Here is a 22,982-nt window from a genome sequence, read left to right on the forward strand (position 1 = left end):
GAACCAGCAGTGGGGTCGTCTGGGCTGTGGGCTGGCATGGAGTGTGCACAGGTTGCGACTTGATCTTTGCCTTGGTCTTGACCTGGCGTGGAGCAGGAGCATAAGGCGACTTGGACTGGGTCTGGCGTGGAGTACGAGCTGGAGGCGGCATGAACATGCAATGGACAACGCAATAAAATAAGAATATAAAATAAGAACATGAAAGTTATCAATCGAAATAATAAGCAGCAAATTAATGTGTTTTAAACAATACCCCTTTAACTAAAAATAAATTTAATCTTTCCAAAAATAACGAATCAATGCACAAGAAACACATTTATTCCTATGTAAATTATGTAATACATGAATGATCTACTCAGAGAAGGGTGGAGTAGCCAACAAAACAACTGTACTCATTTAAGAATATTGTTACTTTACAACAATTTTACTCAAGAAAAAGATATGTGATGTTACACATATCGGTATTGTTAGATATCGGAATCGAAAATTGAGAGTTGGGCAATATCGATTATCTGCAAAAAAGCCAATATCGGACATCCCTACTTAGCTTTGGTCCTTGTGGTCATGGGAACCACAGGAGGGCGGCAACCACCAGACTGCCGTTTCTGGTAGGCCAAAGCCTCATTTCCCTCACCGAGCTGCTGGCTCCGGGCAGCCACTTCCAAAAACAAAGAAGTCAGAACCATCTTCACTGGGTAACTCTTGGGCTGGACCATTCTGATATGATCTGCTGTTATAGCATTTAGCACTACCCCAGGATGCAATGGCTCCCAGTGACAATGCTGTGGTTAAGAAACATGCTGATTTCTGACAAGGAACAGCTGAAACCAGCAGCTGCCTCAGAACAAGGTCAAGAGATCCCAAACTTGTGCAAAACAGGAAATGAATATACCAACAATAATGCCTTGTATGTTTATTGTTCTTAGTTGACACTGAGCATTGTTTACTATTCTTCACTCTTCCTGCGTTGTTTGCTGCTTCGTGTGTGTCGTCATACTTTTTTCCTGCCGCCTTATTAGCACAACGGCTTCCTCTGACGGTGTGAAATTTAATATTGCAACCCCGTTGGGTTGGGGTGTTCTTTTCATTGTAGCGTGTAATTAAAGTGGATGGAGCCCCTCAGCGGACCGACGAGTGACACCTCATAACAGGAAGCGCTGTTGTGTTTGAGCTTCTCTGCTTCTCAATATTGTGATTATTACCATCACGCTGTAAACACTTAAGAAGCATAGAGGTACACGGCACACCTTTTGGGGTGAAGTCATCTATCACAGGGTGAGATACAAGTACATCCAGTTGAGTCTTCATCTTAGCAAGACATTTTGCAGAATTGTATGCTGGGAAATTGTCCTTTTCTGTTCCCAGTGCACAAAGCAAGGTCCCTAAAGGCATGCTAGGATGGGTTTGGTGCGGAAGAACAAGCCCACCACACATCACTGACCTCTAACCTCACAACAGGACATAAATTCCCAGTGACACACCCCAAAATGTATACAAAGGCTTCCACCAGTGCTATAGTTTGCCACAAAGCGATATTTGTACATAAATAAAAAAGGTGTCCGTAAATATGCAATGTGTATAATGGCACAATGATGATTATATTGGGTCAGAAAAATGGCAGTTTGACAGAAATGCTACATTTTCACATTAAAACACCATATTTACTTAGAAAAAAGCTAAATTGTTATCTGACAATGTTATGTTTTGCGTCAAAAGACTACATTTTCCCCGGGAACAGTATAGATTTTTGCAGGGTAATTTCCCATGTAAATGCTATATTATGCCGCTTAAAGCAATACAAAGGTGCAATATTCTATAAAAATGCAATAAATGACAACAAAAATGCTGTACTTTGCCACAAAACCATATTTTGTCACAAAAATGATCTACTTGGCCGAGAATGTGGTACTTTTCTTAGTTAAATGCTAGAAAAAAAAAGGATCTGCAAATGTTAGCTGTTTTGCCAAGAAAATATTGATGCACAAACAGGATATACGCCATGCAAATATTTCGTAGTAATATTTCGCATATATTTGGTGACAAAAAGGCTATATTAGACCATAGAAAGAATAATAACAATATAATTATATATTGCCATGTTTTCTGTACATATGTAAATTCCAGGTGTCCCAGTGCTTTTCTCCATGTCATATACCTGATTTTGCAGTTTTGTCAAAAGTAACATCAGTCCGTCAGACACAATTTAGAGTGGAGTTCCTCAGGGATGTATTTTAGGTCCATTTGTTTCATATAAAACTTGAATATAAATTAACCATGCAGTATTGTCCATATTTCCTGTGCAGGTGAACATGCCCGAGCTGGCCTTGCTGCGTTTTGTGGTTCTGGATGATGACTACATCGGTGACGACTTCATCGGCCAGTACAGTGTGGCTTTCGAGTGCCTTCAGTCCGGCTACCGCAACGTGCCCCTGCTGGGCCTGATGGGGGAGCCCTTGGCCCACGCCAGCCTCTTTGTCCATGTGGCTGTCACAAACCGGCGAGGGGGCGGCAAGGCTCACCGCCGGGGTCTGTCGGTTAGGAGGGTGGGACGGAGGGGGCGGGAGTACGTCACGCTGAGGAACACAGGCATCAAAGTGGTGGACGAGACCTTCAAGCCCGCCATTGCGCCCCTGAAAGAAGTGATGGACCTGAGGGAGGAAGCTCAGGTACTGTAGCAGACCTACCACAATGTTAGGTACACCTTGGCAGTCTAACTCGTAATATTCATGTCCTTACATTAGCTAGCTACATGACAGGGTGAAAATACATTTTTAAATGAACTGCCCTCTCAATCAAAACCATGCATGAAAATAGTTTTTCTGACTCTAGTCGGGTTACGCAAAAACTACCCAACCGAAACTCTGTAGAAGGGTGGGCCACTTGCCAAAGAAGATGCCATTAGATTCTGGTGCAGATCCAGTTAAATGTGTGAACGCAGTGATGGTATTTTTGTCAGTTTTGGAAACCTTGCGTTACAAGGCATTTTGCTACATTGTCCTTTTAAATTTCAGTGAACCAAGTACTGATATTACAGTTTTCCTCCATTGGTTTGGCTCACTTCTTGAAAAATGACATTCTCAATATAACATGGACAAACCTCCAAACCAGTTGGCAGTTGTTCACAACAGAAGTGATTCTTTTCATCAAATTGCAAATGTCTTAGTACATTTCTCAATGTTTAAGTCCACCTTTGCAAATGATCAGTCCAGGTAGCATACAGGTAGTTTCTTGTAATGCTGATGTATGGACGTTACATTATGTGTGTGAAGAACAATAGTACCATTTTCTTGGCAATATGAGTGCAATGTGTGATGCCATTTTTTTCAGTTTTACACACAATTGTATTCTGTTAGCGAGACAAAAAAGCGAGTACGGTAGCCATTGGCAATGAAGGACTGGGATAAGACTGAGCGGTGGACATGAGGGATATTTCACTGTACTCTGCCATAGTGACAAAACATTTAAACATTTTGACTTGCAGTGCTTACACAATGCCAAAGGGACAATGCGATTTGGGGGCACTGACGATTTATATGGGAAAGAAATATAGTTTTGGGAGAGATACAGTCATGGAAAAAATGATTAGACCACCCTTGTTTCTTCAGTTTCTTGTTCATTTTAATGTCTGGTACAACTAAAGGTACCTTCGTTTGGACAAATATAACAATGACAACAAAAATAGCTCATAAGAGTTCAATTTTATGGCAGCACAATGCTATAGCTATTCATGTACTGTAAGAACTTAAGTGATTTTGGTTATTATAAGAAAACCATGGAAGTTGCTAGATATCAGCTCTTAAATCCAACTCTCATGATCTATATTTGTTATCATCATTATATTTGTCCAAACAAATGTACATTTAGTTGTACCAGGCATTAAAATGGATCAATAAACTGAAGAAACAAGGGTGGGCTAATCATTTTTTCCATGACTGTACAAGCTTTTGCAGGTGAGCCACGGTGTTGTGCTGAACCACCCAAGTTTATTTTGCTAAAAGAACCAAGAATGTTCAGAAAGTTCGGTCTGTTTCAGGAAATGAACCAAAGGAATTGAGAAGACTCTTTGCATTTTGGTGGCACTGACTATTTATATGGGAAATTAATTAGCTTTGAAGCAAGAGTGAACAGTTTTGGGAGAGACGTGAGCTTTTTGCAAGTGCGCTAAGGTGTTGTGCTCGACTGTATCACTTGCCAAATGATCTTAGAGTTCTCAGAATGTCATTTCTGTTACACGAAATGAGCCAAAGCCAACGGAGAAAAACTCTAATCCCACAATTCAGTTGCCTTGGTTGACGCTTGCTATGTTTTGAATATTATATGTTTTATTTATTATTATTATTATTATTATTATTATTATTATTATTATTATTATTATTATATATTATGATTGTATGTTTCTATATTTCTTTCTAATGATATATTAATATTATTATTATTGATTTAATTAATTAAATAACTGAGAATCATTTGATCGAAATAAGATGTTAAGAAGTGCTACAATGCTTAAAAAAAATAAATGCAAAGCAAATCGTGTTATAATATATAACAATAATTGTAAGTTTTAAATAATTCATATTTTTAAAAATATTTTGAATTGACGCTGACTGTGGGTTTGCTTAAAAAGTATGAATAAATAATAAACAACGAATAAATAAGCTAAAAATCACATTAGGATTTGCGACATGCAATGAAAACAAAACAAGAAGAGAATAGAATGAGCAAAAAAGTGTAGGAGGATTGTTATCAAGCATCTATTCATAGCAGAGGCATCTGAAGCCAACACCTTGCCGCCATTCACCCACCTCTTTCAACACACACACACACACACATTTTTATTTTTTCGACTTGTTCTCGCTTCCCTTGTATTGCTCCCCACCCGACATCCCCACCTCGCATCCCCCTGAGCTCTCTGTGGGCACCGTCTCCAGCTGTGGGCTCATCTGCCGCAGCCCACAATCATCATTCATCACGCCTCCATTGCTGTAAGTTATACACACGCTCTCACTGGCACTCGCACAGGTGGCGTGTGATGATCGACTAGTCTCGGCTAGTCTGGTCTAGTCTGGTCTAGTTGGGGCTGCGCCAAGTGGCAAACTGCAGGTAGATGACATATTTCCCCTCTGACTTTTTGCCTGTGTTATTGTTTTCAGGGCACCATTGCCAGTCTGAAAGAGCAGTGTGGGCTCCCCACGGTGGCCAAACTCAAGCAGTGCATCCAGTGCCTGGCCACCAGGCTGCAGAGCCCCGACGGCACCATGGGAGCTACCATGGTGCTCAAGGAGGGGTACCCGTCCCTGGAGGCCCTGGTCAGTGTCTCGGAGGCCACGCGAAAACTGCTCACCGCCTATGACACGGTCAGTACCAAGACCAACATTCTTCTTCTTTTTTTCCTGTTCCTTTTGTGCGACTTAAATGTCCCATAATATAGTATTTTTTTTGGCAATTTTAGAGTCCCGATTTAGTCTCGATGCTGGAATTTAGACAGCTTAAGTCCTTTTAGGAAACCCTTCCAGATGACAAAGCTCCAGCTTATTTTAAGATGTGCAGCAAAGCCTGATTTTTTTACCATGTGACAAGCTTATACTGTAGATGGATACTAGGTTTGGGTCAGAAGTGGTATCATGTCCACAAGGAAGGAGGTTTTTTTTCGTCATGAAAAGCCGCAAGCTGCAAATTCAAAAGCAAGCGTTTTTCTCAAAAGTGGAGCAACCGAGTGAGGGAGGTGATTGAAGGTTTTATGCTATCATTACCTCATCATCTCAGTTGGTATTTAAGCTAAAACACAAACTGAAATGATGAAGTACTGTTCACAGGATCACAGCCCACCGCTCTGAACACTTTACCGTTGAAGCTAGCGCTAACACAACACTAGAAGTGTCCTGGTCGGGCCGCTAATATTCTAGACCCCTTAAAGTTGGTGATGCAAGGTTGCCATGGCAACAGCACAGATGCTGTTCTCAGTATTGCGAACCATTGTAGCGTCAACATGATTTTTTTCAGGTATTATTTGTCCTCCTTTCGACACATTGCTAATGTGAGAACGTGATGATGAAGTGAATGTGATGCTTGTCAAATTATATAACGATATTCGCTAATGAATACAAAATGAGTCCACAGTACAAGCTGTGATTAAAATCCAACTAGAGTTTGACTTAGCGCACCAAAAAGGCACAACATGATTTACTACTACACCTCCCTCGGGGGCATCATCAGGCCTATTAAGACTTCTAATTGGAGAGCCTACACGCACACACACACACACACACACACACACACACACACACACATTTTTCAATTTCACACTGTTGTGGTATTAAGTATGCAGAGAGTCCCTCAGCGATGACATGCGCAAAGCCGTCACCCACACGCCTTGTTAAGCTCGCACACCCCCAGCAGGCCAGCTGCGTCTGCTCCCACCTACATCTCAGGACGCCTCCCTCCCACCTGTGTCGCCGCTCTGCTGCGACACCCCCACACACATTGTCATACGCAGTGGAATTAATTATATGTCTCCTTAGCAGCAGCAGCATTGATAATCATATAGGGCAGCGAATCCCACAGACACACAGCGGAATCTTTCTACAATGCAATACTGTATTTTGCCAGAAAAATACAATGCTTGTCCATAAAAAAGTAGTAGTTAACAGCAAAAACTAAGATTGTGGCACAAAAATTATATATTTAGCCTTATATTTAGCCTATATTTAAGTGGAAATGATATGTTTAGCCCCAAAAGTCTATATTTTGCCATTAAAATTGTAATATTTGGACAAAAAAGTATGTCCATAAAAAGCAGTAGTTGTGTTTTGGCTGTGTTTTACACACATAACCGCGTTTGTCATGCAAATACAATACAGTGTTCCCTGGCTCCATCGCGGGTCACCTTTCACGGACTCGCTGTGGATTTTTTTTGTGCATTTATCGTGTTTTTTTTTTACTGTGTACGAATGCTGTTACAGGCCGAGCCCGGCCCTTTAAGAAGAATTGCTTTGTGGGAAGTTGAGTGTTGTAGTTCTCTGCTTTATCACAGGCGGTCTTTCTATTCTCTCAGCCTGTACTGTATGTCCATTGGGCCGCACGGTGGCCAAGTGGTTAGCATGTCGGCCACACAGTCATAGTCAGGAGATCGGAAAGACCTGGGTTCGATTCTCCCTTGGGCATTTCTGTGTGGAGTTTGCATGTTCTCCCCGTGCGTGCGTGGGTTTTCTCCGGGTACTCCGGTTTCCTCCCACATTCCAAAAACATGCATGTTAGGTTAATTGGTGACTCTAAATTGTCCATAGGTATGAATGTGAGTGTGAATGCTTGTTTGTCTATATGTGCCCTGCGATTGGCTGGCGACCAGTCCAGGGTGTACCCTGCCTCTCGCCCGAAGTCAGCTGCGACCGCAACCCTAATGAGGAGAAGCGGTACAGAAAATGGATGGATGTGAATTCCAGGTGCCTTCCAGTACTTTTCTCCATGTCATATACCGGATTTTTGCACTCCGTCAGTCAGACACAATTTAGAGTTGAGTTCCTCAGGGATATGTTCCAAGTCCATTCATTCTAATTTTTGAACCAAATTCTTCCTGTGTGTGTGTGTGTGTGTGTGTGTGTGTGTGTGTGTGTGTGTGTGTGTGTGTGTTCAGATGATCGCTGCTCAAAAGCAGCTGATTGAGAACGCTGATGGTGTCCTGGAAAGAATTGCTCAGGTGCAGAAAGAAGGTACAAAAGCATCAAAATAACGACAACTTTCCATCACAACCACAATAATGCTCATTTTTGAGGTGTTCATTTAAGGTTATTGTCGTGGTTGTAGTTTGCCGTGTCAAACTACTCTGCCGCTGTGTGTAATGTGTTGTTCCTCTCAGGAATGGACTTCCATGAAGATCTGTCCCGGCTGGCGGAGAAGGAGGGACTGAAAGGATGCAAGCTGAGCAAAGCAGTGGAGAGTTTCACCTGGAATATAACAGTGCTCAAAGTACACTCATTCCACATAAATGACTTGTCTTAGTGCTTGTTCGGTTTTGCTCTTATCTTTACTTCAAGGACATTTGTCAAATAAAACTGTACAATTATTTTAGTATTATTTAATCTTTTTTAAGCTTTCTTTTCACTTACGTTTAGTCGTTACGTTTAGTCCTAATTTTTAGGTATAGATTTTTAAAACATTTAATAAAATATAGTAATGAAAAATAATATAAATTTAGTTATTTTTGACATATTCTAATTCTAATATCAAGCTGATATTTTTTATAAAAAATAATAATGTCTTTTACTTATTAATAATGATCATAATATCTGTCATTTTATTTTAATTGTACATAAAAGTACTAATTACCTGATGAAATGAAAAGCGGTATACAGTATGTCCAAAAAATTATTATTTTTATTAAATGGCTGAAAAAAATTTCTATCAATTAAATAAGTATCTTTATAAAAGCAAAATATTTTCATTTTTGTCATCATTTGAAACTTCTTTTTGTCAGTATGGTTCTAATCATGGGCCGGTTAGGGTTCGGGTTAGGGTTAGGGTTCGGGTTCGGGTTAGGGTTAGGGTTAGGGTTAGGGGATAGGCTCCAGCATACCCCCATGACCCTTGTGAGGACAAGCGGTATAGAAAATGAATACTAAAATGATTTATAATAAATAATAAACAAAAGACACTGATGTTCCACTTTGCCGCTGCAGGGTCAAAGCGACCTCCTGCGGGGCGCTAAGATGGATTCCCTGGATGCTCTGAGGCAGCTGGCCCTGGCCTGTGAGGCCTCCGGACTCACCTCACCTTCCTCCAACTCCTCATCCTTGTCCACCTTCTCCAGCGCCACGGCTGAGCTGCACTACACTTCGCAGACCTCTGGCGGGCGCCGGAGCAGCACGCACAGCAATGGACGTGTCTGATGTTGATGTTAGGATGTAATCCCTTTATCAATCCAGCAAAGCCTTACAGGGGTTCCATCTGAAGAAGACACCTTTCCTGAATGTCAAAGCTCCCAAATGGAATAAAAGAGACTTTATTTTTCAGACGGAACATTCCAGACGTAACACTGTAATGCTAGCATGTTGCTCTCGTTAGGCAGAAGGTTGTTAACTCCTGGCCAATTCGTGCTAACGATTAGAGCTAACGAGGCAGTTGGTGCAGCACACCAAGTTCTTTTACAGGTACTCATTCTCTCTTTTTTTTAACCTTTAACCCAAAACAACTTCATCAGTTTGTTTTGTGCACTATTTTACCGGACTGGGAACCCTACTTGGTACTATAAATGTACGTACAAGTTAAATGATTTTCTCCAAGTCAAACAGCAAAAAAAAATAAAAAAATAAATTAAATTAAATTACATACTGTGTATATACAGTATCAAATATAAAAATATTTTATAAAATCTAAATGGTAAAGTCAAATTTTGTTATTTGATGATATATCATTCTAATTTATTATGAAGCTAATATAAAAAAAAAAAAGAAAATCTTATAATGCACCCCAGCAAATGTCTTGCATTTAAAGGACAACTTATGGTTTGAATGACTTAATTATGACTATGACTATAATTATTTATTCAATTGTAAGTCATAAAGAAGTTTTTTTTTAACAATATAAAATATCAATTTAAATTATTAAATAAATACAGCACTGTTAATCATTTTCCCCTGATTTTATGAGAGAACGTGACATTCTGTTCCACATGGTTTATTATCTCATTAGGGTTTGATCATGTTTATGTCAATCCGTCTTTAATTGGATACCGCCAGACTTTCATTTCATGGCAAATCTGAGCTCTTAAATTGTTTTTCCTCCCCTGAAATATCTCCACCTCGCTGCGTCCAACCCACACGGACATGGCGTTGCATGTGGTGTAACTCCACAGGTGACGATTGAACATAAATGAAGTAGAGCAACAGTATTGGGTTGCAGAATTAGGTTGATGTGCTGCACTTGGGTGGCCTTTGTCTCTGCCATGTCAACTCTCGAGAGGTTGAAATGCGAGGATGAGTAACTGGAGAGGCGACGTATAGTACAGGTGTGGATCACATGAACCCACTTCCTACGAAACATGCGTGTGGCGTGTGGCGGGGTGGGAAACATACACTGTACATTGATGTAGCAATAATAACGATAGAGGCGTGTTAACTAGAGTGGGTGTGCGCACTGACTGACTTTCTAATTGAACATATTGACTCTTTGAATGTGTCTGAACATCCTGCTGATGATGGTTGTTAACATTGGCCTTGTTTGGAGTGGAAATGTGTTTTCTTCTAATTATTACACCTTCTTTTAATCTTTCTGTGTGTTTTAACCTGATGGAAGCAAACAAGCTACGGGTAGTGCATCACATTTGTTAGCACTCTACACCAATAGGGGGCAGCAAAGCTGAAAAACGTCTACTACCGTGGCTTATTCTTGCTCTCGAGGCTTAAACTGTCGTTTTTGTGAGGGGGAAAAAAACGAAAGAATTAAACCAAGCGGTTTAGTTCGGTACAGAACACATTTCATTTGCGTTTCTTTCACCAAAAGTAGTGAAATCACCAAGATAACTGTCAAAGATTCTCTATATGCCAGGAGTGCGCTGCTGTTTTTAAGAACCTAACGCAAAAACGTTCAAAGTCGAAGACTGAGCACATGACTGGAGCACTCTGCTGTTTTTAAGGATATAATACACAAATGCGAGTCAAAGGTCATCTATAGACAAGAGCGCTGCAATTCTTAAGGATGTGCTACAAAAATGCGAGTCAAAGATCTACAGTGCACGACGAGTGCTGCGCTCTTTTTAAAGACCTATTGCAAAAAGGCTAGTCAAAGATCCCGAACATGACAGGAGCACTTCGCTGTTTTTAAAGATGTGCTGCACAAATACAAGTCAAAGTTCTTCTATTTGACAAGAGTGCTTTGCTGTTTTTAACGCAAAAACGTGAGTCGAAGATCCTACATGACAAGACCGCTCTGCTGTTTTTAAGGATGTAGTCCAAAAATTCTAGTCAAGGATCCTCTATGCGACAAGTTGCTGTTTTTAAGGACGTACTGCAAAGATGCAAGTCAAAGATCAAGGTGATTTTAGAACTCTTCTGCAAAAATGTTAGTCGATCCTAATTTTTTAAACTGAATTCACAGGCTCGTCCAGCATCATTCATAGGCCAGATTTGGCCCGTGGGCCGCCAGTCGAGTGGCCTTGTACACCATTATGACTTTGATTTTAATGTCACATTATTCACTGGGGAATTAAGGAAAATGTTAAAAAAAAGTACTTAATGGCACAGTTTGTGATAAAGTGGACTCCCGCATGTGCACCTTTATATTGATCTGCACCAAAATGTAACGGGTACTTCCCTCGCACATACTCACTCCCGTAGAAAGTTTTATGAAAAATCAGTTGAGTCATTTTCACATAACCCTGCAAACTCACAAACACGTGCAGTTGTTTTGAAATGCAGCGCTCCGTCGTTTGTCCATTCACAAGCTGGGCTTCCATTGCCAAACTTTTTACAAGCTAAAGTTGACTTTTCAGGCTTTCCGTCTCCGGAGATCCGATCTCACCAACATGAATGATGCATCCGCTACCCGTAAAACAAACCACAGTATTATCTTTCTGACAAGACACGTGTCAGAGAGCAAACAAGGCAATACATGGGATGGAGCCGCGTACGTGCGGCCAAAACGCAGCCAAGAATGCTCGGGGGTTCGGAGGGTCGCTGGGTCTGGTTTCAGTAATTAGGTCTGACCGGGTTTAAGGCTGAGCCTGGTTTTCAGAATAATGCATTGGGAGTGTACTGTAGTTACAAAGAGGATCCGATCACCACCACCTAACATGTATGATGATGATGATGATGATGTCCTTGTTCAAGGACTTGATCTTAAAGAATAAAACGTTAGCCTTGTTTGGGACGGGTGAGCTATTGTTTTAATTACTTCCAATTAAGAAGATCAGGACGGAAGAGCACATGCTAATGCCACGTTCCAGAAAACACAGAAGTCCGACGTTTCCGATTCTTGATGAGAATTTGCATTGTAGCATCCGCAACGTCGGAGTTCTTACTCATGAACAAATCTGTGTACCCCAGCATTAAGAAGATACACCAATTGCCGCGCTTAAAGTACACTATATAAATTAAATTTATTGTCATTTCTTATTTATGATGACCAAGGCTACCTAAAAAGACCAATAAAACAAAGAGTTGCTTAATTATCACCGCCGTCGGCCATGGTTTTTCTTCAACTTGAATGTTGTAAGGTTGGAGTTTGTTAAGCTCCAAATGGGATGTTCCTGACTTCCTAGCAGTTTCCCTCATTCTAATGTAATCTTTGCTTTTTTTTTATTTTTATTTTTTTACTTTTATATAAATTGTTATTCATCACTGCTAATTATTTTAACGTCTCAAACAAGCTCCTAAATGTCCTCCTTGTGAGCAAATCAGTGTACCCCGACGGAGCAAAATGCAGTATTCTAACATCACGACAATGGTGAGGCCCACAAAGATGCATGAAAAGACTATAAGGTTATTGGAATTTATTATTTGTTATGGAAGAGATCACACTAGCTGAACTCTACGAGTTCCATATTTTCATTTCAATTTTTAAATATTAAAGCCTACCAAAAGGAGACACGCAGCTTCACCATTTAGTTAACTTGCTGTGATGTCATACCTGTTCACAGCCACTAGAGGGCTTATTTGCATCGTATCTGGGCCTATTTATTGGTATGTGGTAGTTATGCTAGATATCGCAATGTAACAACCAGTTTTGTAAAATGTATCATAAAAAATGATGGGAAAAGTATAAAACATACTCTCAGGAGCTGTCGGACAGCTTTTTTCTTAACGTTGGTTATGTGAGCGCTAAGTTGCGAAAATATCTTACCTAACGTGTTCACAGCCACTAGGGGGCATATTTGCATCGTATCTGGGCCTTGCTATTGTATACAGTACTATAATGTATTTAACCACCTTTCTAGATGAAAATTCATTTTTTTCTTCCGCATTTCATCAAATTCACTTTAGCGAGGTGCAGTAATCTGACGTCGTAACAACAATGCCAGGTCCCACAAAGACACGCTAAAAGGTTATATGAACTATAGTTATCTGTATCGGATATGCTAGCTACTTCAATGTAACACAACCAGTTCCGCAAAATGCATCCTTAAAAAATGATCAGAAAAGACAAACTGAACATATATTTTACTGCAGTTGTCGGCCATCTTTGTTGATTTGGCTTTTTTCCGACTTCCCATTAGATTGAAACGCAGCATACACTATAATCTAGTCCACTTGCTACTGTATAATGGCCTGCCTGACATGTTCACAGCTAATAGTACTGGGGTCTTGCTATGATATGCCGTGATGTATTAACAGGCAACACCATTTGTGGAGTAAAGTCAAGTTTGCGTTAGCATTCCATGAAGGTTAATTAATTTAGCAACACGTTACCGCTTTGACGCACACAAATAATCAGTTATGTGTTTTTCCCATTGGGTTGCATTTTCAAGCTTTGCAGTGGCCTCCATGCCTCATATTGTACGTACATCCAGTAAGTGTCACGGTTATGGAGGTTGCGATCTTTAAAGTAAGATAATCAGTCCGTCTGACGTTTAGAAAGTAGTTTCTCAGCCATTCACACATGCTGATGTGTCCATTTTGCAGTAATCAAACATGAGCCTCTGCGAAAAGCTGAGGGGCATTTAAGTGCTAACTGCCCTGATATCCTGCACAAGCTTAGCAGAGGAACAACTAAATATCCGACTCTGACTGTTAATTTGTAGTTTTTCCCGGAGGCGGGATTCTGCGTTCAGGTGCCCCCCCTTACCCACGTGTCCTTAAACGCATCTCTGTATCTCTCTTTAAAACGTATTTATACCTGTCAATTTGATGTGGACAATGCTATGTAAACGAGTTGACGGTGGTACCATCTGTGTTCCACCACCTGTGGCATCTGCAGTGTATGTCTGTTGGCTTTAACCTTTGACCCAACGTTGGTCCCTCAACTGTTCTAATACTCACTCTTTGTGTTTGTGTTTTGTAAGATGGACTAAAGACCAAAAGAAAATATTTATTGATGTGTATTTTAAAAGATATTAATAAATATGATTAATAACCAAATTGCCATTGCTTTTATTTTGAGCTTTCCTATCTCAGTAGCGTTCTAACGTAACAACAGTATGTGTCAAGGCTGCGCTGTATGTGAATACAAGTAAATGTACTTACTTTTGTAAAGTGCCTTTCTACAAGGAAATTTAAGTCAATGGCGCTTGTTTTTACAGTCACACACACACTAATATACTTGAGAAACAGTTAGGCACCAAAAAATTGAGAAGATCAAAATACGTTGTTTTTACAACACAGGTACATTAGTGCGTGTGTGAATGTATAAGCGTGAGGCATTAAATTTCCTTGTAGAAAGGCGCTTAATGAATATAAGTATATATACTTGTATTAATTTACAGCGCAGCCTTGACATATCCAATATGGCGGCGACGTTGACGTACCGCGGCAGTGGACAAAACCACTCGATGCGGCGTCCATCTACGTCTATGTGAACACCGACATAGCAGGTAAGCTAACTTCCGGTTCCATTAGCGTCAAGTGCCTGTAATTTTTCCAAGTAAGTTTTTTAACTAATGTTATAGCCTGCTTCCTGCTAAACCTAATTTGTTTGTATTTGTCTTCTTGGCTCCGTACAAAAACGTCATTGTAAAAAATTTGAAGTGTATTTAGCTGAGAATAATGGTTTGGGGGTTTGGGTATTTGCAGTGGTGAACGAATAGATGGTTGTTGTTATGGTTTAATTTATTTCAAATATGCATGTTTACATTGAAATGCTTCATGTTGCAATTCACATGTCCAAAAAGGAGTAGGAAGAAGCAAAGCTTATTTAATCCTATCCCCTCTTTGTTTCGCATCAATTGCTAATACATTTGTTCACTTCCTGTATTCAACATGCACTAATTCAGTAGCTACATTATTCTTCTATACAATAAAAGCAGTTGTTTGTAAACAAGTTTTTTCCTTTGTTGTTCTCCAACCCAATAGTTTGTGGTCTGGATAGCTAAAGGTTTCCACTTCCAGGTCTTCCTGTTGTCTTGAATGGCGTAAGGCCGGGTTTGGATCGCAAGATGCAGAGAGCGAGACACAAAAGTATCTTTCCCGGCTTCCTCAAGTCGCGTGCTTTCTTGGCGATGTCAGCGTTGCGCTTTGTCAAATGCTCATTCTTGGAGACATTTGTACCTTTCAGCTTCTTTCCCTGTTTCAGCAGTGTGGTTTTGAAACCCCTATTGGTGAACTTAACGATAATGATGGTTATGGTGTTGTTTCTGCCATATGGAATGCAAGTATTGTTGGTGTTGATATCTACATCCACCTCCTTCGATTGTTGGAAATTGGCAATTTGTTGCTTTGTTGTTGATTTGTTTGGTGATCCATTTCATCTGGGTTCTCCTCTGCTCTGGACCGCCCTGTCATCTGACCTGGGTGTAATTCGGAGCCCCATGAGGATCACATCGTAAATTCGTGCATTCTAATCCATCTCATCAATTGTATTTTTCATTTGCTCAATAATATTATCCTTTGTTTCTTTCAGTTCCTCAAGAGTGGCACGCAAAGCAGCATTATCATCCAGTACTACTTTTATATTGATAAATCGATTAATATATATAACAATAATGATTTACAGAATTTATGTGAGTTCTAATATGGTCCAAATGATCCTTTTGCTCGGTTTCAATGCAGTTAAAACAAAACCGTTTTTTTTAAACCTGAGAAACGTTTTTTTTAATGTTGAACATCTTTAGTTATGCCAGCAGGGGGAGCCAAATAACAATTATTTATGAAGTTTAACACGGTATGTTTTTAAATTTGTGGCTTCACAAACATTTTTATTTTATTTTGACAGTGTCAATGCTGCTTTGAAGTATTGTTATGGTAAGGGTTTGATTTGATTTGAACATACATACGTTTTACTTCGGTATACATCACATATTACAATTCACATGTCCAGAAGGAGTAAGAAGAAGCAGAGCTTATTCAAGCCTACCCCCTCTCGTATCACATCATTTGTTCACTTCCTATTAAACATGTGCGCTTTGCCAGTTCCGGAATAACATGAGCAAATGATAAAGCAATATAACAAAGTGTTACAGTGAAGTTGAGGGCTATAAATCTGTATAAATCATTGCATAAAATTGCATCAAGTGCAGTTGTCATATGAGATTGTCCAAGTATTTCCCAGTGGTTCAGGATTCTTCTTCCTTATACTTTATAAACATCAACTACAGTACTTGTAGAGTTTCTTGAAATGGGTCATTTTAGAGCATTGTTGGAGTTCTTTACTTCGTCCGTTCCATAATTTGATTCCACATGGATGTTTTTAGCGTTGTTTGCGCGTGTAATAAGTGTTAGCATACTTCTCCTCTCTGGATGAGAAGAATTGTATTACATTTTTGGGTTGCAGGTTGCCACTTTATGCTGTATATTTTTAATGGGGGATTTCCAACTCATTTTATTATCTATTATAACACCTGGAAATGTATTTTCATTCACCCTGTCAATGTCTACGCCGTCTGTTTGTATTTGCACGCAAGTATCCTTTCTGCTATTACTAAGTAACACTATTTTATTTTTGCCTACTGTAGGTTCAGAAATACTCTGTTTTTACCAAAACATCTTTTTAGTATAGTGATTTCATCTGTGACTTTTTTAAAATTAGCTCTTGCCTGGTTCCTCCAGAAGAAAATGTGGTAGTATCGTTTGCAAATAATACTAGCTTTAGGTCTTTTGTGACTTTACAGGTCCCAGTATTGACCCCTGGGGTACGCCGCACTGTATATTTAAACTTACAGATGTATATTCTCCTAGCTTCACATATTGCTTCCTGTTTGCCAAGTTGCTTTTTACCCACTTCAATGCTAACCCTCTGATTCCATACTTTTCTAGTTTGTTAATTAAAATATTGTGATTAATTGTATCAAATGCTTTTTTTCAATCCATAAATACTGCATCTGCGCACGCTCGGTATGTTGGTTATTGCTATAGCGTTGGTAATTTTCTGAGTTATTTCAAGTAATGCCATGGAAGTTGAAATATTTGCTGTCTTTCTTATTTATTCTTATTTATAAATGTATCTAACCTGTTGTTAAATAGCTCTTCAATGATTTTAGAAAACTGTGGCAATAAAGAAACTGGTCAGTAGTTAGTGAATTTGTGTTTGTCTCCAGTTTTGAAAATTGTGGAATGGAATTATACCCGTCTGAAATGATAAATTACTGATGTACGACAATGCGTTCCACGATCTGTGTGAGGTAGTTGCTTGTTAGCCTCAAGAATATATTTTTTTCAGTGTATGTGATGCATTATAGGACACATTGTTCTTAGTAAATTATGTATATCCTGCAGTTGTCATTACGTTAGAAAGCACCATTCCCAGCACTCACTCATGAAATAGGCGTTAATGTTCTCAAGTATTGTCTCTCATTCTGAGGTCGATGGACGCTGAGGTCCCCCCCAGGAGGTGTTGGGCAGCAGATGGGAGGTGATGGAACTGTGTGGTAGCGTAGGTGGCAACATGACAGGCTGTCGGGCCCTAATGCAGGCTAACATCTGGACGTTGCTGGGCCACGCCGCTTCTTGCCTGCCAGCAGGGTCGTCTAGCCTGGGGCCAGGCATCACCCTGAGAGAGGTACACCCGCAGATGAACCCGGGCCCCTGGGAGGGGACGCGGCAGCTCTGATCACCTCACATTCTGTGCTGAAGTGAAAGTTAAGAGTCAAACTTGCATCGCTGTAAGACTAAAAGGTCATCAGGGTGCTCATGCAGTCGGGGGTCATAACATTAGGTACACCTGCACAGTCTTACAGCCTTGGAAGTTTTACAAACACTGTAGACCACCACCAAGGCCCAACAACTGCTATTTTAGATTACAGCCAAATAGTATAAACAGAGAAATAATAAAAAGTGTGCCAAAGAAACCCGACAAACTTTAACATAATTAAAAATAAACCAAAAAACATAATCCAGCTAAGTTATGACAATTTAATTTAATTTAATAATATATTTATTATTGTAGTTATTGTGTATACAACAGTGTTGCATCATACTGAGAGCTGGTTCTAATATTAGGGACCCTCTGAAAACAAATGAGGTCAAACACAATCTATTGAGGAATGCACGCAGTACTACATTACATTCAGTACTGCAGTCTTTGTTTGGGATTTTGAAACCATTTTTTTCTGATTCATCGATCACGGCTATCTTAAGATTGGCATCTGTTTTTTGGAACTTGCTAACAGCATTTGTGTGCGGGTGGCTAAAGACTAGTAACAACATGATTCATTGTTTTAGCTTTTATCAAACTAGACGTCTTTGTCCAAGTCCAGTTAGACACTTAGTAGACTTGCATGCAGAGAATGACCTGTTTAAAACAGTCAGTGGTGTGAAGCCTGGGCTGCTATTAGCTGCTCACGCTCGCCTCCAGTGTCCAGAAAGCGAGAGCCTCCTCTGTTTTAATGACAGCCCTCACCCAGAGGTAATTTCACAGTAATTACAGCCGGCCACTTAAAAGTCTGTGGATTGAATCTTCTTTATCAACCTTTTAACTAACTAACAAAAGAGTGGCAGACAATGGCGCTGCATGTTTTCAACCCAGTGTGCCTCAAGGCATCATAATGCTTTTTTCTTTGACCTCTATTAAATACAGCATCCAGCTGATTGTACAATGATGGAAAAGTTCAAGTGTGTGTGTGTGTGTGTGTGTGTCTATACACACACACACACACGCACACACATTTTTTGAGCAGTATATACTGTATATATACACACTCCTGATGGACATCAGGACACCAGTTGAAAAATTGCTAGAATTAGCATTTTGCACATTTGGATCTTAATGAGGTTTTAAGTAGAGCTACAATATGCAAAAACAAGAAGGGGGAGTGAGACAAAAAAAAATTTGGAGCTTGTAATTAAAACAAAAAAACAAACAAAACTGAAATAGGTTGTTTATCACCTGATCAAAAGTTTAAGACCATCGCTAAGAAAATAACAAAAAACTCTCCAAACCAGAACAAAAAAGGTTCTCAGTAGGACTCAGTCATGAGTAGCTCCACCGTTCTTGTTAATCACTTCAAAAATTGCTTTGGACATGCTTGGTGCGAGTGTTTCCAGGAGGCTAGTGGGAACATTGCTCTAAGTGGGGAAGATGGCTTCACAAAGGGCATCAACTGTCTGGAACTGATGGACATTTTTATAAACTTCCCTTGCCATCCATCCCCAAATGTTCTCTATGGGATTTAAATGAGGGTAACATGCAGGATGGTCCAAAAGAGTGATGCTATTCTCCCTGAAGAAGTCCTTGGTCAAGCGAGCATTGTGAACTGCAGCGTTGTCCTGTTGAAAAACCCAGCTGGTACCACACAGACGAGGGCCCTCAGTCATGAGGGATGCCCGCTGCAACATCTGCCGCCGTTTCATGACCCCGCACCACCTGAAGCTCTAGTGTTCCACTGAATGAAAAAGCACCCCAGAGCATGATGGACCCCCCGTCCACTGTGCTGGGTAGAAAACATCCCAGGTGGGATCTCCTTGTCATGCCAGTAACGTTGGAAGCCATCTGGACCGTCAAGGTTACATTTTTTCTCATCAGAGAATGAAACTTGTTTCCACCTTTCAATGTCCCATGTTTGATGCTCCCTGGCAAAGTGTAAACGGGCAGTTTTGTGGCGTTGAAGGAAACAAGGTCTTTGAATTCCTTTTTTTTTTTAAACCCTTTTCCCGCAGATGCCGTCTGATGGTTATTGCGCTGCAGTCGGCACCAGTAAGGGCCTTAATTTGGGTGGAAGACCGCCCTGTGTCTTGATGGACAGCCAATTGGATCCTCCGGCTCAGCGCAGGTGTGATTTTTGTGGGTCTACCAATTTACTTTTTTGTTCCAATCATGCTCAGGATCTTTCAAAAAATGTAGAAAGACTGATTTACTTCACCCAACCTCAGCAGCAATGGCACGCTGCGATAGGCCTTGCTTATGCAGCTCGACAATCCGACCACGTTCAAAAAGAGAAAGCTTCTTAGCTTTAGCCATCAGGAGGGCATGACAGTGTGAATGCCTGACAGAAAATGAACATTTTGAGCAGATTTGGGCTTTTATAGCCTGTGGTCTTAAACTTTTGATCAACTGAAAAACACATTCTATTTCAGTTTAATTGTTGTTTTCAATCAATTATTTTTTCAAAATGCTTTTTGTCTCACTCCCCCTTCTTGTTTTTGCATATTGTAGCTCTACTTAAAACCTCATTAAGATCCAAATGTGCAAAATGCAAATTCTAGCAATTTTTTAGCTGGTCTTAAGATTTTGATCAGGAGTGTATATATTCGGGCTCTCAATCGATTAAAATATTTAATCGCGATTAGTCACATTTTTTCCTCATAGTTAACTCATAATTAATCGCATGTAATCACAGATGAAACCATTTTTATCTAAAAATAAGTATGGATGTAAATTTCTTTGTGGTAAATGATTTAATACGCAACTACAACAATAACTGCATCAAATTTTAAGTTTTATTTTATAAAAAAAATAATATACAATTAGAAATCCCACATTCTCCTTCAGGATTTTTTGGTAGACAGCAGAATTTATGGTTCACAGCAAGTCTTCCAGGTCCTGAAGCAGCAAAACAGCCCCAGACCATTACACTGACACCACCATGTTTTACCGTTCGTATGATGTGCTTTTTCTGAAATGCGGCATTACCAGATGTAATGGGACACACATCTTCCAAAAAGTTCAAATTTCGTTTTGTCAGACCACAGAGTATTTTCCCAAAGGTCTTGGGGATCATCAAGATGTTTTCTGGCAAAACAAGCCAGCAGTGGTTTTCGTCTCGTAACTGCCACTGGACCGTTTTTGCCCAGTGTCTTTCTTATGGTGGAGTCATGAACACTGACCTTAACTGAGGCAAGTGAGGCCTGCAGTTCTTTGGATATTGTTGTGAGGTCTTTTGTGACCTCTTGGATGAGTCGTCGCTGTGCTCTTGGGTAATTTTGGTTGGCCGGCCACTCCTGGGATGGTTCACCGCTGTTCCATGCTTTCGCCATTTGTGGATAATGGCTCTCGCTGTGGTTCGCTGGAGTTCCAAAGCTTTAGAAATGGCTTCGTAACCTTTTCCAGGCTGATGATCTAAAACATCTAAGTGTAACAACATGCAAAAAAAAAAAAGAAATCAGGAAGGGGGCAAATACTTTTTCATACCACTGTATGTGCCCTGTGATTGGCTGGCGACCTGTCCAGGGTGTGCCCTGCCTCTCGCCCAAAGTCAACTGGGATAGGCTTCAGTTTAGCTGTGACCCTAATGAGGACAAGCGGTATAGAAAATGCATGGTTGGATGGTGGTATGATATGGACACACACTAACCTCTCGCAGACACACACTAAATTCTTGTAGATTGTCTTCCCAGAAGAGCAGAAGCTGTTATAGCTTCAAAAACTTTCACCAGTAAGGTTAAGTGAGGGATGGAAACCCTGTGAATGTCCACTCAAAAGCGACAGTCGCATATCACAATCTCATCAGCTTTTGGTTCATTCCCCCCCAAATTTTATAAGTCTTGTATGTCTCATGTCCATCAAATCACATCTCTATTGTGCGAAGTAGCGTGAAGCGGCATGTTGCGGTAATTGCGCTAATGAGAGTCTGCCTCACCTCGCTGACCTGCGCGGTCCCGCCCCCCACCTGAGCAATCACGCGCCATCTTCAGACAGATTATATGATAATCACAGTCATTCACAACTCGCTCATCATTTTTTTTTTTTTTATCCTCACTTGATTGCACAACCAACAGTTAGTCTGCAAACCTTCAAGTAAGTCACTTTCATTGGTGAAGGAGCTGCCATGCAAATAAATGAATAAATACAAACTCAAGATTGTTTTGCTGCGCACTTTCCCGCCCACCATTTTCCAACCTAATGTTGCTGGTGTTAATAGCTTGTGCCCATTTAATTGGTTCTTAAACGCTTTAAGGGTGCCCCCCCCCCTTTTAATGAACAGGTAGCCCTCCGTGATTACGGCAATCTCAACCCACCACCCCGCTGTTAGTCGCCGCCATAAACACCACCAAACGCCACCCAGCCATGCTCGCTAAAAGGACAAAAGCAATTTGAGGAGCGCCTGCACGCTGCAGGACGCTGGCTAATTTAGAGGCGCATGGAGAGGGAGGCAACAAAAGAAAATGAGGGGAAGATGAGCACTGTAAAAATAATTATGAAGTGAAGAAGAGGAATCATGTTTATCAGAAGCTTTGCTGATTGTAAATCCACTTCTCTGAGTGACTTCCTCAAGAGAACGGAACTTTTTTTTTTTCTTACGTTTTCCCACCATTCGTCTCCATCTGTTGTTGGTTGTCCATCCTCAGGCTCGGAGTTGTGACCGTGATGTCATCTAGTAGCCATTTTTTTCCTTCTTTTTGACAGAACTCCTCACACTCATTCATAGGTATGGGAGTCCAAATCATTTTCAATTTGGTATGTTTAAGACTACATAAATATATGTTCTCCCCATTTGGACCGAATGAATGCCATAATTATCGATTTTTCCAGTGAGAATAATTAGCTGAAATAAATGACATCTAGGATAAATATGGTTGGCAGATATCCAAGTGCACAACTAATCGGAGAAATCGGAGTTTAAGGTTTAAGGTCCAAGATCCCCTGTGAATGGCAAAAATAACAATGAACAACGAACGCACCCTGAAAAAGCCCCACAAATGCCTATTTTAGATAATCTAAACCCTATAATATGCCTGTCACACTTATTAAATGCATTTCAAATGTTGTTTTACACATTAAGAAACAGTTACAAGCATTTAGTGTACAGTCATGTACTTAGAAAACATACAGTTACGTTAGATATCGCGTTTTGTCAAAGCATCATCCTGCTGGAAAATGCTGATTGAATTTACTTGTGGGACAGCGTCCTTTGCTGGATTCATAGCTGCCGCACGCTTTCCTCTGCAGATGCCACCATTACTTTCTAT

The 22,982-nt window shown here is 40.3% G+C and overlaps 1 protein-coding gene across 1 annotated transcript in view; it reads left to right on the plus strand.

The window, feature by feature from the left end:
* plcl1 (phospholipase C like 1) overlaps positions 1 to 9,306 on the plus strand; it is a 69,457-nt gene extending 60,151 nt beyond the window's left edge. Inside the window, exons 8-12 of the mRNA XM_054786562.1 lie at positions 2,304 to 2,666; positions 5,151 to 5,354; positions 7,631 to 7,706; positions 7,853 to 7,962; positions 8,673 to 9,306. Of these exons, the coding sequence (XP_054642537.1) occupies positions 2,304 to 2,666; positions 5,151 to 5,354; positions 7,631 to 7,706; positions 7,853 to 7,962; positions 8,673 to 8,882 (963 nt within the window). The 3' untranslated portion in view covers positions 8,883 to 9,306. The remainder of the gene's footprint in view (positions 1 to 2,303; positions 2,667 to 5,150; positions 5,355 to 7,630; positions 7,707 to 7,852; positions 7,963 to 8,672) is intronic.
* Positions 9,307 to 22,982: the final 13,676 nt, after the last annotated feature.

The sequence above is a fragment of the Dunckerocampus dactyliophorus genome, chromosome 9, assembly GCF_027744805.1.
Source record: "Dunckerocampus dactyliophorus isolate RoL2022-P2 chromosome 9, RoL_Ddac_1.1, whole genome shotgun sequence".
Classification (NCBI taxonomy): Eukaryota; Metazoa; Chordata; class Actinopteri; order Syngnathiformes; family Syngnathidae; genus Dunckerocampus; species Dunckerocampus dactyliophorus.